The 15273-nt window shown below is 37.9% G+C and overlaps 1 protein-coding gene across 5 annotated transcripts in view; it reads left to right on the forward strand.

Moving 5' to 3' along the window:
- The window catches only part of FGD4 (FYVE, RhoGEF and PH domain containing 4), a 197954-nt gene that overhangs the window by 156413 nt on the left and 26268 nt on the right, over positions 1-15273 (forward strand). For all 5 annotated transcript variants that reach the window (XM_082851080.1, XM_082851084.1, XM_082851083.1 and 2 more), the window contains 3 exons: positions 6087-6176; positions 8377-8522; positions 8980-9136. In XM_082851080.1, coding sequence (XP_082707206.1) covers positions 6087-6176; positions 8377-8522; positions 8980-9136 — 393 coding nt within the window. The remainder of the gene's footprint in view (positions 1-6086; positions 6177-8376; positions 8523-8979; positions 9137-15273) is intronic.

Raw genomic sequence — 15273 nt, forward strand, 5'->3', positions numbered from 1 at the left:
TTTAATTATCACCTGGAACCACACTGAAGATTTTGATGTCTGTAAATACATTAAAAAATGACATATCAAAATGTTGATGCATCTCATGAATTGTGGTACAAAATCAAGTGTTTATTTCCTAAGTTGACTCATCTTGCTATGAGAGAACGGACTTTAGGGAATGCAGGGACACATACCTATACAAAACCACATCTTCTTTCTGCATGGTAGAATACAGTTAACTGATGACAGATTTGGATAGAAATTCCGCACGAGCAAGAAACATCCATTCTGGTCCTATAAAACATGATAATTTATATAGATATTATTTTAAATATAACATATGGAATATGTTATAAATATACATATGGAAAAGGCTATAAGAACTTTTAGTAGTTTTGATTCAGTGTTTTTAGGGGAAAAACTTCCTGCTTAAAATGAAATCACATGAGAACATGTATTGAAGAGTTATAAAGCATAGTATCAATATCTGATTCCTTTTTAAACCGTTTAAGATTCTGCCCTTAAAGCATCTTTCAGGAAACAGTTACTCACTGGCATTTGTGAAATTCTTTTCAAAATATCTACTCCCCTGCTTGGGGTTTTGAGACATGTGCAGGGCGTATGGCACTAAGATTCTGAAGAGTGAATTGCTGGCTCCACACAAGCATATTCTGCCTATCCAGTTAATGAACTCTGAGAGCTGCTCTTTGTCCTGGCTCCCGCCATATGGAAGAGTCATGCCAAAAGGTCTGAAAAGACCTGCAGGAGCTGGTGACATCTGCAAGGAAGGAGGCAGAACTGACACTGCAATGCTTCATGTGCCAGTGGGTACAGTGACTAATAACTAGGCTGACCCCAACCCAAGTGAAAATGGAGCAGATCTCTACGAAAAGATTCTCAGAGGTATAAAGGTACACAGTAATAGCCTAGGAATGCATTAAGCAGAGAGGAGCAGGGGAAAATAAATTGTGTAGTCTATTAGTGTAAGAGGAGTGTATCTTACTTTCTCAGTTCTGATAGTTTAGGTATACTCTAGTATATTTTTGTTTGAGGCAATACTCTGAGAATCAGCTTTCAATAGAGTATATATTTGCAGGTAAAAAAAGAAAGAAAACCAATCCCTTTATTTTATAGAGGAATATCAAAAGTAAGATACTTTTTAAATAGCATAGTTATAATTATTTTGAAAAGTCAAGCCTGTGTATTCAGCTGCAAAAGAATCCAATGGGATTACTCATCAAATCAGTATTGTGTAACCATTATTGTTTTCCAAAGAATCACAAAAATAAATGACTTCTTAGTAAAGTGCTATTTTAAAAAATATCAGGCTACAGCCCCAATGTACCAGCAGCTTTAAAACTACTTTGTGCATTATTTAAGCATAAGTCTGATAGAGTAGTTGACCCTGTACATTATAGGTAAGTTTCAGAAACTAAACTAATTTTTTAAAATTTGGAAGCCATCATATTGTTACATCAAATATGACTGAATTTTTTATACCTGATAATTATTACTAAATGCTAAAAAGTCTGCTTTAAATAAAATTTATGTTGGAAAAATAATCAGTATATAAATTAAAATGCACATTCCATTTTTAAGTGGATAGTTGGTATTTTGTTAGTCTGTTCACTTGTAGGCACTTAATACAATCTTGTTTTTTTGTTGCAAAGAAGGGTTAGAATGAGAGCCAACTATTTACTGAAGAGTTACTCAAAAATCACATACTCTCTTATGTGAATAAAATCTGATTCATTTGGGTTCTGTGTGAACTTGGGCAAGTTTCCTGGCCTCTTTGAGCCTTGGATGTCTTTTTTTAAGCTCTGGAATTTTGTTTTGTTGTGTGTGTATACTACCTATAAAATAGGAATAATAATGGCACCCATTTTATAGACTTGTAAGGACCAGTCAATCTGTGTAAAATACTTTTAACAGTCTGGCATATAACAAGCAATGAGTGAATAATTGTTAGCTGTTCTTATTATGGTGATGCTATTATTGTTGTGATTAACCTAAAGAAAGGCTCCATGAGTCTGTGATGTCCTCACTTCCACCACAAAATCCCTAGTAACTTTTCACAAACCTTATATGTGAGTGATTAAACCATATGTCAGCAAGTTTACTTTGTGTTGACTTTGGCAAGGTCAGGGACCTAATGTTAGAAGACCATCTGTGTGGAAGAAATATAGCTTTTACTAATAACTGCTGGCATACCCTTGGATTTTGCAAAATATGACCAGGATACCCACAATTTGCCACGTTCAGCTAAAGTATAATTTGCGGTCAGCAAAAAGATTGTTTCTTAGAAGCTTCCTATTTAAGATCTCATAGGATATGGAAGACCTCAGGGGTGACTTCATTGCATAGCAATAATAGACATTATGACTTATTGTTTAATGAATTCTCTGACTTACAAAAGATGTATTATTTTATCATGGCACAAAATCTGCTGGATTGTTTTCTTTAAAGATATTAGCTAGAACTAGAATTAGAATATACAAAAGAGTATAGTGGGTCAAAAAGATATCTCCACTATTAGAATAAAATGAAGGGCTTGAAAAGAATGAACTACTAATAACAACTTGGATCTATCTCAAATGCATTTTGATAAAGCAAGACTCAAAAGGCACATGCTGTGTGATTCCATTTACATGACACTCTGGAACAAGCCAGATCAACAATTACTAGGAGCTGGTGGTGGAAGAGGAGTGGGGTTGACTGCAGAGACCTAAGAAAAGTTTCGATAGAAATGTTCTGTATCTTGATTGTGGTGGTGGTGACATGATTGTAACCATTCATCAAAACTCCTAGAACTATTCACCAAAAGGGGGACTTTTACTAATTGTAAATTTCATCTCAGTAAATCTGGCTTAAAAAACCAAAACAAATGGCTGTAGTGTTGGTGCAGGTCAGTATTTCCTGTGAGTGTGTAGAACAGCATATCACTTTTTCTGAAATGTTGATGTAATTCTTATGTATTTACTTATTACACTTAATTACATCTTTGAAATTCACATTTTTAGTTCATTAAGTATTTTACTTCTCTATAAATAGTGATTGTCTAAAAATTTCTTGAAAGTTTATCAGTTTCATGGAATATACTACATATGTTTCTTAGTATTTAAGTTTTTTATATTAATCAGGATGCTACAAATAACACCAATATTACTCGACCTGGCTTAAACAATAAGGAAGTTTATTGGCTTCATCTCTGTGGTTATGGGATGGCTGCTTATAGCACTCAAGACTACATGTACCCTCATTTACGTGGAGCAGCAAAGAGAGATCTCTTTTTTCATGGTTCTTCCTAAGAGTAGGGAGCCTCCTTTTCCAAAGCTGCCAGTGCATATTCCCTTGTGTCTCATTGGCCCCTGAACCTATCGCTGTATACTCCTGAGTGTGACACCATTCAGGGCTCCCCTTTTGATCTGTGGATAAGGTCAGTTTCCCCAAAGAAAGGGCTACATAGTAGTTAGGTAGACGCACTAACCAAATCTGGATACCATTAAGAGATAGCGGGGAAGGGATGCCAGGTAGGCAAGCAACAATGCTAGTACTTTACTCTGAGTTTAAGTTAAACCAAAACTTTGACTAATTATGGAATTTGACTACTACATAGTTGTTTCTTTTAAAATATTTATTTGGCTGCGCCGGGTCTTAGTTGTGGCACACAGGATCTTCGTTACTGCATGCGGGATCTTTTAGTTGCAGCAGGTAGGCTCTTAATTGTGGCATGCGGGATCTAGTTCCCTAACCAGGGATCAAACCTGGGCCCTTTGCAATGAGATCGAGGAGTCTTAACCACTGGACCACCAGGGAAGTCCCGATTACTACATAGTTCTTATTTCAGTGTTTCTGAGACCACAAATTATTTAAACGTATTATGTTACTTTACCCTAAAGACTTCACATAAAAATACCTCAGTTCTGTAAGAAGCAACGTGGTAACTTACCACGTTAGAACATATATTGCATATAAAGCATAAAATAGATGTCATATGTGTTTAACACAATGAAGCATTTATACAACTTAATAGCATTTTATACATAGTTTAAAATGTAGCATTTACACAAATCAGACACTGGTTTAAAGTACACTTTGGTCTGCTTTGGTACTAAAGTTTTTACTAAACTCTTATTATATTTCGTAGTCTCCTAGAATGAGAAAAGTATTTCAGTAAAGTAACTAGGTAGAAACAACTCTGGATGGTACGCAGAGTCTGGATTTTATCCTGTCAGTGAGAAGAGTTCTATTGAAGAATTTTGGGTTTTCCTATGGGAACTAACATTAGGTGAGCAGAGCAGAGTTTTTGTTCTGTTTTGTTTTTTAATTTTATTTATTTTTTGGCTGCGTTGGGTCTTCGTTGCTGTGCGCAGGCTTTCTCTAGTTGTGGCGAGCAGGGGCTACTCTTTCTTACGGAGCACAGGCTCTAGGCATGCTTGCTTCAGTAGTTGTGGCTTGGGGGCTCTAGAGCGCAGGCTCAGTAGTTGTGGTGCACAGGCTTAGTTGCTCTGCAGCACATGGGATCTTCCTGGACCAGGGATCGACCCTGTGTCCCCTGCATTGGCAGGTGGATTCTTAACCACTGCTGTGCCACCGGGGAAGTCCCCAGAGCAGAGTTTTAGAAAAATTCCTCATAGGATAGTATTCAAGGTGGGTTAGAGCCAAAAAAAATAATGGAATCAGTTAATTGGGCAACTAACTATTGATTGGCCTGGGCTTGAGATAAGGTATGAGCAAAACAGGGTGGCAGTCATGAGAGCTTAAAAGATGGATGCTAAAGACAAAATGCCATGAATAGGAGTTGGTGGCTGACTGGATTTTGTGTTAGGGAACTAAGCTTAAAGTAATTTAAGTCAGCTAACTGGAAAGGGATGGAACCATTGCTAGGATGGTAAGGTTGGAGGGTGGTGGTAGAATGGAGATTTTACAGAAATGATGAGTTTGGTCTTAGACTGACAACATGTCAAAGTGGTAATAAATGTCCAGCAATAGTTAGTCATGTGAGACTGCTTCTCATTCATTCATTCAGTGATATTTTATTGAGTGCCAGTGTTTCATTGAAGCACTGCAGTAGATACAAGAGATGGAGCAGTTAACAACGAAAAAATGTTCCTGTCCTCATGGCACTAGCAAGGTTATACAAAGATATTTAAGAGTTAAGTAAATATAAACTGAAGAAATATTAAAGTCTAGATTTAATTAAAAGTAATATAGATAGAGGGAGGTGGGTGCGAGCATAGGTGAAAGATTAACAATGAGTTGATGTTGGATCTTGGTGATGGACACATGGGGGTTTGTTTTACTATTTTCTTTACTTCTATATATGATTGAAATTTTCCATAATAAAAACAGTTTTTTTAAGGTAAAAAGTTCTGTGCATAGAGCTAATAATTAAACAAGATCTTTGAGAGAGTGATAAAAACATGTCCAAAGAGTAGCCTGAGAGAGGTAGGGGGAAAATGAGGAAAGTATAGTGTCTGGGAAGTAAAAAAGATAAAAGAAGTTTCAAAGAAAAGGTGGAAGATAGTGTTAATCGATACAGAGATCAAAGACGTTATCATAGATTAAATCTAGCTGTTTTCTAATTTTGTTCATTTCTGGTTGGATGTTCCTTGATGACTGAAAGGAATTGGGTACCTGAGAAGCTTAGGAAAACTTTTGATGAAACCATTTTTTTAAATCAGTTTTTTAAAAGTTTTATTTATTTGCTTGATTTTGGCTGCATTGGGTCTTCATTGCTACAGGTGGGCTTTCTCTAGTTGCTGTGAGTGAGGGCTACTCTTCATTGCGGTGCCCGGGCTTCTCATTGTGGTGGCTTCTCTTGTTGCAGAGCACAGGCTCTAGGTGCACGGGCTTCAGTAGTTGTGGCTCGCGGGCTCTAGAGAGCAGGCTCAGTAGTTGTGGCACACGGGCTTAGTTGCTCTGCGGCATGTGGGATCTTCCCGGACCAGGGCTAGAACCCGTGTCCCCTGCACGGGCAGTCGGATTCTTAACCACTGCGCCACCAGGGAAGTCCTTGATGAAACCATTTGATAATATTTATTACTTGAGAAATACTGTACAAGCTTTATTTCCTGATATGTGAATATCTGTTCTGTTTTCAGGAGACTAATGAGCAAAAACTTCACAAAATAGCCAATGAACTTTTGCTTACAGAAAGAGCTTACGTCAGCCGACTTGACCTCTTAGATCAGGTAATATTTTCCCTTTCAGTATTTTATTTTTTGGCATTATACATCATTTTAACTTAGTAATTTAAGTGTTTTAGAAACTGCAAGAAGGACCTAGCCATTTTTGGCAAGTGAAAGCTACTTCCTCAAGGAGATCTCTAACATTTTCAGCTCTGTCAGTGAATTCATTAGGTATAAAGTTTTCATAATTCATAAAAAACAGATTGAAGGACTCTCTGTAGGAGTCGCAAAATGCATTTATCTGTGTCTTTCAATCCTAAACACTACTCTGTTTCTTGCCCACTTACTGTGATCCTGAAGGCCGTGTTAGTAAATAGGAGATTCTGATGCTGGCATGAATACATCACTGATTCTTGTCTCACTTGCTGTTGTAAATGATCTGAATTCCTGCAGTCATAGGGCCAGAAGGAGTTTTGAGAGTTCGCTTGTTCGGCCTTGCATAAAACGTTCAAAACAGTGCTAGGTGTAAATATTTGTTGAATATGTGAAAAACATTTTGTACTTTCATCATGGTAGATGCTTGTGAATCATCTCAAATATACATTTGCAAAGAAAGTTTTAAAATGCATCATTAAGGGGGCTTCCCTGGTGGTGCAGTGGTTGAGAGTCCGCCTGCCGATGCAGGGGACACGGGTTCGTGCCCCGGTCCGGGAGGATCCCACGTGCTGCGGAGCGGCTGGGCCCGTGAGCCATGGCCGCTGGGCCTGCGCGTCCGGAGCCTGTGCTCCGCAGCGGGAGAGGCCACAGCGGTGAGAGGCCCGCGTACCACAAAAAAAAAAAAAAAAAAAAGCATCATTAAGAATAACTGTTAAACATGATGGCCTCTTAATCCTGTTTCAGTGATAAAAGATCAAGATAATTGGTAGATTGTCTGCTGATACAGACTCCTCTTATTAAAAGATAAAGTTGCCAACTTTGAGTAAATTAGTTGCAAGAAGATGTCCCGCTACTGCAGTTGGAAAAATGGAACTTCGTGGGAGCAGGCCATCCTGGGCACACCTTTTTATCAGTTCCTAGAGCAGACTACATGCCTGTTAGGGTGAGCCTTAAGGGTCCGGATTAAGACTTGTGTTCTCTGAGATAATGTGTTTGTGACTCAAATACTCACTTTCCAAATAATTTCGCCATAAGTCAATCAATTCATGTTGGTTTGTGCCTTTGAAACAATGTTTCTCCTCATGGTGATTACAGACCTGAAACTTTTAGGTATTCCCATAGTAGAAATGTGTTTTTTCCACTTACCAAGTTGCACTTTTTTTTTCTTTCTTTTTTTTTCCATCCATATTATCTTGTCAGCTACTGTTGCTGACCTTTTAGAATTTAATCATAATTACTAAAATATCCTATTGGAGTCTCTAAGGACATAATTTGGTATTCTTTTTGCCTCTCAAGAAAATGCAATGGAGGTGAATTTAGAAAATAAACAACCATCTGGACATTATGAAAGAACAGACCTCCTTCTGCCTACATTTAACAGAATGGCAATTAAGAGGTATAGTAGCCCTACTAGAGTAGAGCTAAGACCGCAAAATTTTTTTTACTGTCTTTAAGATACCTGTTATTATGTATAAGAGAAGATCTTTTTATCCTCATTTCTGAGTTTTAAGTTACCATGCATTATTATTTACTAAAGCAGGAAAACATGTGAGAACTGAAATACTCTTTTGTTCATGCATTGACCATGTATTTTTTAAGCACCTTTTCTACTGTGAGAAGTAAATCACAATGTTCTACCTCCCCAAGGAGTGTACAGTTTTAATAGGGAAAATGAGATACCTGCCAACAAATTATAATAAAGGGCAATATGTAATATGTGCCATAGAAGTCACTCAAAATATAAAGAGGAGTGGAAAATACCACAGTTATTATGCATCTGTATAGTTTTCCATCTTTTAACTCTACCTATGGATAGGAAGGGTAAATCCTGTTACCCTCAACTGGAAATTCTCTGGAACAGAAAAGATTAACATCCCACAGATAGAGGCATAGCCTAGGTTAGAGTCAAAGCTTCCTAATTCTAATTCCTGGTTCTTCTTAAAGCATATACTCACTCCTACATTTCAAAAATGATTGATTTCTTGAATCACGAACTTTTCCATTTATTCAACAAAAAGTTACTAAGAGCCCACTATGTGCCTTAGCACAGTGCTAGATGGTTAACCAATAACTTTGAAGTAATGTTTGCATTAATTCTCTTATTCAGGTATTTTATTGCAAACTACTGGAAGAAGCAAATCGAGGCTCGTTTCCAGCAGAGATGGTGAATAAAATCTTTTCTAATATTTCATCAATAAATGCCTTCCATAGTAAATTCCTATTGCCAGAGCTGGAGAAAAGAATGCAAGAATGGTAAGAGGCATAGATAGCAAATAATATATCTAAGGCAGTCATACTAGAAGCTGTGTTATTCAGCTGTTAACTTGAAATAATAATGCTACACAGAGCTGTAAACAAACATTTATGCAAAATTTTTATGTTAAAGATCACTGAAAGACCTTGTGGTACATTTTTGTCTTTAGTTGAAAAAGGTTTCATCTCTCCTTTCCAAGCTATAGTTTGATTAGTGGAGACAAGATATTAAGGGTAATTTGGAGCTTCAAGATTTCCAAGAGTAAAGCATCTCTCTTTACTGTGTTATTCCTAAACTCCCTGTAAAAAGGTGCTTTTTCGCTTTCTCTCAATCTCACAGCAAAGTGGATCTGACAAAGCGCAGGGTACGTGTAGAAAGTGATTACTTCATTTGGAGTCCTGTTAATTCATTCATTCTATAAGAAATCTTAACAATTTGTTTCTATGTTTTATACAGGGAAACTACCCCTAGAATTGGTGACATCCTTCAGAAATTGGCCCCATTCCTTAAGATGTATGGAGAATATGTGAAGGGATTTGATAACGCAATGGAATTGGTTAAAAACATGACAGAGCGTATTCCCCAGTTCAAATCAATAATTGAAGAAATTCAGGTAATAGGACTCTTTTGTTCAAGGCTATAATTACTTTTTCTGTACAAATCATAAGGTCTTCTAGATCTAAAATTTAGATTGAGAGATTTGAGACACCTGGTCAAATTCCATTCTGGTCTGAATTATGCAGAAATCATCTCTGCAAAGTTAAAATATTTATTGAGCACGTGCAATATACTGAACAGTGAATTCTCCGTTTGCTTTTGAGGCAAGGAAAGTCTGGCTTTATCAGGGTCCACATTAATTTACAAACTAAGTTCCCATTCAGCTCTGTGTCTCTCTTGCTTGCTTTCAGAGGTTGAGATGTTGGAATGACTATAAATGAATATAAAGAATGATTGCTATAAACCCTGACATTTTAGAAACATAATTACAGTTGATCCTTGAACAACGTAAGGGTTATGGGTGCTGATCCCCCATGTGTTTGAAAATCCCAGTATAACTTTACTGTCAGCCCTCTATATCTGTGGTTATGCCTGATGGATTCAACCAACCATGGATTAGTACCGTAGTACGCGTTTACTGAAAACAAAATGTGCATATAAGTTGACCTGTGCAGTTCAAACCCATGTTCAAGGATCAACTGTATTCTGTTTTATTTCATTTTGGGGTGTTTTTTTGGTCATTTTATATATGTGTCCTGACTTTTAAAATTTCATCAAACCTGGATAATACATTTTAATAATATCATAGTAATTTCTGTTTGATTCTCTAGTCAAAACTTTTAATCATTTCTTCTTTGCTGAAGTTTAAATATTGAAAAGGAATTCTTTAGATCACATAAGGTTATTTGGGTGGGGATTCTTTTTTTTTAAGATGTTGGGGGTAGGAGTTTATTAATTTATTTTTGCTGTGTTGGGTCTTCGTTTCTGTGCGAGGGCTTTCTCTAGTTGTGGCAAGCAGGGACCACTCTTCATCGCGGTGCGCGGGCCTCTCACTATCGTGGCCTCTCTTGTTGCGGAGCACAGGCTCCAGATGCACAGGCTCAGTAGTTGTGGCTCACGGGCCTAGTTGCTCCGTGGCATGTGGGATCTTCCCGGACCAGGGCTCGAACCAGTGTCCCCTGCATTAGCAGGCAGATTCTCAACCACTGCGCCACCAGGGAAGCCCCTGGGTGGGGATTCTTTTGCTCCTTGACTTCTTTTGTGTTACATAAATATATATATATTTATTTTTTACAAATTTATTTTTGGCTGCATTGGGTCTTCGTTGCTGTGCGCAGGCTTTCTCTAGTTGCAGTGAGTGGGGGCAACTCTTCGTTGAGGTGCGTGGGCTTCTCATTGTGGTGACTTCTACTGTTGCAGAGCATGGACTCCAGGAGCACAGGCTTCAGTAGTTGTGGCTCGTGGGCTCTAGAGTGCCGGCTCAGCAGTTGTGGCACCAGGCCCAGCTGCTCCATGGCATGTGGGATCTTCCTGCACCAGGGCTCGAACCTGTGTCCCCTGCATTGGCAGGCAGACTCCCAACCACTGCGCCACCAGGGAAGCCCCTGTGTTACATAAATATTTTTATGTTTTTTAAACTCATTAATATAGTGATATGATTACTGTTTTGTACAATTTTATGTCTTTTAAAGAAGTTAAGAGAATATTAAAAAATATCTATACGCAGATCAATGTGATGCTGACAACATCAACAAAAGAAAAGACAAAAACCACATGATCATCTCAATAGATGCAGAAAAAGCATTTGATAAAATGCAACATCCATTCATGATAAAAACTTTTACCAAAATGGGTATTGAAGGAACATATCTCAACATAATAAAAACTATTTATGAAATACCCACAGCCAGCATAATACTCAATGGTGAATAGCTTGAAAGCCTTCCCACTGAAATCTGGAGCAAGACACTGATGCCCATTCTCACCACTTCTATTCAACATAGTATTTGGAAGTCCTAGCCACAGCAATCAGACAAGAAAAAAGAAATAAAAGGTATCCAAATTGGAAGAGAAGTGGTACAATTGTCATTATATGCAGATGACATGATACTGTATATAGAAAACCCTTAAAGACTCCACACAGAAACTACTAGAAACTGATAAATGAATTCAGCAACATAGCAGGATACAAGATTAACATACATAAATCTGTTGCATTTCTTTACACTAACAATGAAATATCAAGAAGGGAAAGTAAAAAAATAATTCCTTTTAAAATTGCAGCCAAAAACAAAAAAATACTTAGGAATAAAACCTGACAAAGGAGGTAAAAGACTTATATTCTGAGAATTATAAAACATTGATAAAGGAAATTGAAGATGATTCAAAGAAATGGAAAACTATCCCATGCTCTTGGATTGGAAGAATTAATATTGTTAAAACAGCCATACTACCGGAAGTAATCTACAGGTTTAATACAATCCCTATCAAAACACCCATGACATTTTTTACAGAGCTAAAACAAATAATCCTAAAATTTATATGGAACCATAAAAGACCCAGAATTGCCAAAGCAATCCTGAGGAAAAAGAACAAAGCTGGGGGCATAACCCTCCGAGACTTCAGACAATACTATAAAGCCACAGTAATCAAAACCCTGTGATATTGGTATAAAAACAGACATGTGGATCAGTGGAACAGAATAGAGAGCCCAGAAATAAACCCACACACCTATGGTCAGTTAATCTTCGACAAAGGAGACAAAAATATACAATGGAGAAAAAACAGTCTCTTCAGTAATTGGTGTTGGGAAACCTGAACGGCTGCATGTAAATCAATGAAGTTAGAACATACCCTCCCACCATACACAAAAATAAATTCAAAATGGCTTAAAGACTTAAATATAAGACATGACACCATAAAACTCCTAGAAGAGAATATAGCAAAACATTGTCTGACAGAAATTGTACCAATGTTTTCCTAGGTCAGTCTCCTGAGGCAATAAAAATAAAAGCAAAAATAAACAAATGGAACCTAGTCAAACTTATAAGCTTTTGCACAGCAAAGGAAACTGTAAGCAAAACAAAGAGACAGCCTATGGACTAGGAGAAAATATTTGCAAGTGGTACAACCAACAAGGGCTTAATTTCCAAAATATACAAATGGCTCATACAACTCATAACAAAAAAACAAACAACACAGTCAAGAAATGGGCAGATGACCTAAATAGACATTTCTCCAAAGAAGACATACAGATGGCCAAAAGGCACATAAAAAGATGATCAGCATCACTAATTATTAGAGAAATGCACGTCAAAATTACAGTGAGGTATCATCTCACACCAGTCAGAATGGCCATCATTTAAAAGTCTACAAATAAATGCTGGAGAGGATGTGGAAAAAAGGGAACCCTCCAACACTGTTGGTGGGAATGTAAATTGGTGCAGCCACTATGGAGAATAGTATGGAGGTTCCTTTAAAAACTTAGAGTAACCATATGATCCAGCAATCCCACTCCTGGACATATATCCAGAGAAAACTCTAATTCGAAAAGATACATGCACCCCAATGTTCAGAGCAGCACTATTTACAATAGCCAAGACACGGAAGCAACTTAAATCTCCATCGACAGTTGAATGGATAAAGAGGATGTAGTATATATACACAGTGGAATACTACTCAGCCATAAAAGTGAATGAAATAATGTCATTTGTAGCAACATGGATGGACCTAGAGATTATCATACTAAGTGAAGTAAGTCAGAAAGAGAAAGACAAATACCATATGACATCACTTATATGTGGAATCTAAAATATGACTCAAATGAACTTATTTATGAAGCAGAAACAGACTCAAAGACATAGAAAACAAGCTTATGGTTACCAAAGAGGAAAGGGGGGTGCAGGAGGGATAAATTAGGAGTTTGGGATTAGCAGATACAAACTACTATATGTAAAATAGATAAGCAACAAGGTCCTACTGTATAGCACCAGGAAATATATTCAATATCCTGTGATAAACCATAATAGAAAAGAATATGGACAGAGAATATATATGTGTAACTGAATCACTTTGCTGTACACCAGAAACTAACACAACATTGTAAATCAACTATTCTTCAATTTGAAAGAAGAAAAATGTCTACAAATATTTTTTTGGGGGGGTGTTTTGCTATGCGCGGGCCTCTCACTGTTGTGGCCTCCCCCGGACGCGCAGGCTCAGCGGCCATGGCTCACGGGCCCAGCCGCTCCGCAGCATGTGGGATCTTCCCAGACCGGGGCATGAACCCGTGTCCCCTGCATCGGCAGGCGGACTCTCAATGACTGTGCCACCAGGGAAGCCCTACAAATATGTTTTTAACCCATATATTTACCATTTCTGGAATAAGTTCCTTTCAGCATGAAAATGATGTGTTTCTTGTGAGGCAGAGTGAATAGCAATGAATTTTCTTGGGCTTTGTTTATTTGGAAAATATTTTTTTCTTCACTATTGAATGATAGCATTGCTAGACACAGAATTCTTGGCTGATAGCTTTTTTCTTTCAGCAATTTGAATGTCATTTCACTGTTTTCTGTCCTCCCTTGTGTCAGATGAGAGTTAGCCCTTAATTGTATTGACAGTCCCCTGTATGTAATGAATAACTTTTCTCTTGCTGCTTTCAAAGTTTTCTCTTTGTTTTTGGCTTTTAGCAGTTTGAAAATGATGTGGATCTTTTGTATTTATTCTGCTTGGAGTAGATTGAGCTTCTTGGTTGTGTAGATTTTTTTAAATCAGTCTGAGAAGTTTTCAGCCATTGTTTCTTTGAATTTCATATTTTCATTACCCACGTTTCTTTTTTGAATTAATTAATTAATTAATTAATTTTTGGCTGCGCTGGGTCTTCGTTGCTGTGCACAGGCTTTCTCCAGTTGTGGCGAGCGGGGGCTACTCTTCGGTGAGGTGCGCCGGCTTCTCATTGTGGTGGCTTCTCTTGTTGCGGAGCATGGACTCTAGGCACGCAGGCTTCAGTAGCAGGCTTCAGTGCGTGGGCTCAGTAGTTGTGGCACTCGGGCTTAGTTGCTCCACGGCATGTGGGGTCTTCCCGGACCAGGGCTTGAACCCGTGTCCCCTGCATTGGCAGGCGGATTCTTAACCACTGCTCCACCAAGGAAGTCCCATTATGCGAGTTTCTGAGACCTGTTCAATTTTCTTCCTTTTTTCTCTTTGTTCTTTACACTGTATAATTTCAATTAATATTCCTTCAAGTTCATTGATTCTTCTGCCATCTTGTTTCTTCTATTGAGTCTCTGGGGTGAATTTTTCATTTCAGTTATTGTACTTTTCAACTCCAGAATTTTCATTTGGTTCTTTTTTATACTGTCTGAGTCCTCCTTGAAAATTGCTATGTATGCATGTATTGTTGTTATACTTTTCATGTTCTTCAAATATGATTACCTTTATTTCTTTGAACATACATATAATAGCTATGTTGAAATCTTTGCTATATCCAATATCTAAGTTCACTCAGAGACAATTTTATTTGACTGCCTTTTTTCTTCAGTGTAGGTTAATACTTCACTGTTTATTTGAATATCTCTTTTTGTTTTTGCTGAATGTTGGACATTATTATTTATTTGTTTGTTTATTTATTTTTTAATTTTTGGCTGCGTTGAGTCTGTTGCTGCGCATGGGCTTTCTCTAGTTGTGGCAAGCGGGAGCTACTCTTCGTTGAGGTGCGTGGGCTTCTCATTGTGCTGCCTTCTCTTGTTGCAGAGCACGGGCTCTAGGCGCGCGGGCTTCAGTAGTTGTGTTACATGGGCTTAGTTGCTCCACGGCATGTGGGATCTTCCCGGACCGGGGCTCAAACCCGTGTCCCCTGCATTGGCAGGCAGATTCTTAACCACTGCACCACCAGGGAAGCCCTGGACATTTTAGATAACCTATTTTGTGGGAACTCTAGATTTGTATTTTCCCTACTGAGAGTGGCTGCAGTTACTTTTGTTTTTTTGTTTGTTTATTAACTTGCTTAGACTAAATCTATGAACTTTATCTCTCCTCTGGTATGCAGCCACTAATGTCTCTATTCAGTTTTTTGTTGAATGTTCTTGTGTTTGTATGTGATCTTGGCTTTATAGGGGTTGCCCCTCTGTGTAGGTTAAAGATCAAACAGTTGTTAAACACAGGTGCTTAACTACCTAGATCCAGTTAGCTTCTCTCCTCTGCTGATGGCCCTATAATTGTGTGTGGAGGGGCACGCACTTATTTAAAGATCGG

The sequence above is a fragment of the Leucopleurus acutus genome (genome assembly GCF_964270905.1).
Source record: "Leucopleurus acutus genome assembly, chromosome: 11".
Classification (NCBI taxonomy): Eukaryota; Metazoa; Chordata; class Mammalia; order Artiodactyla; family Delphinidae; genus Leucopleurus; species Leucopleurus acutus.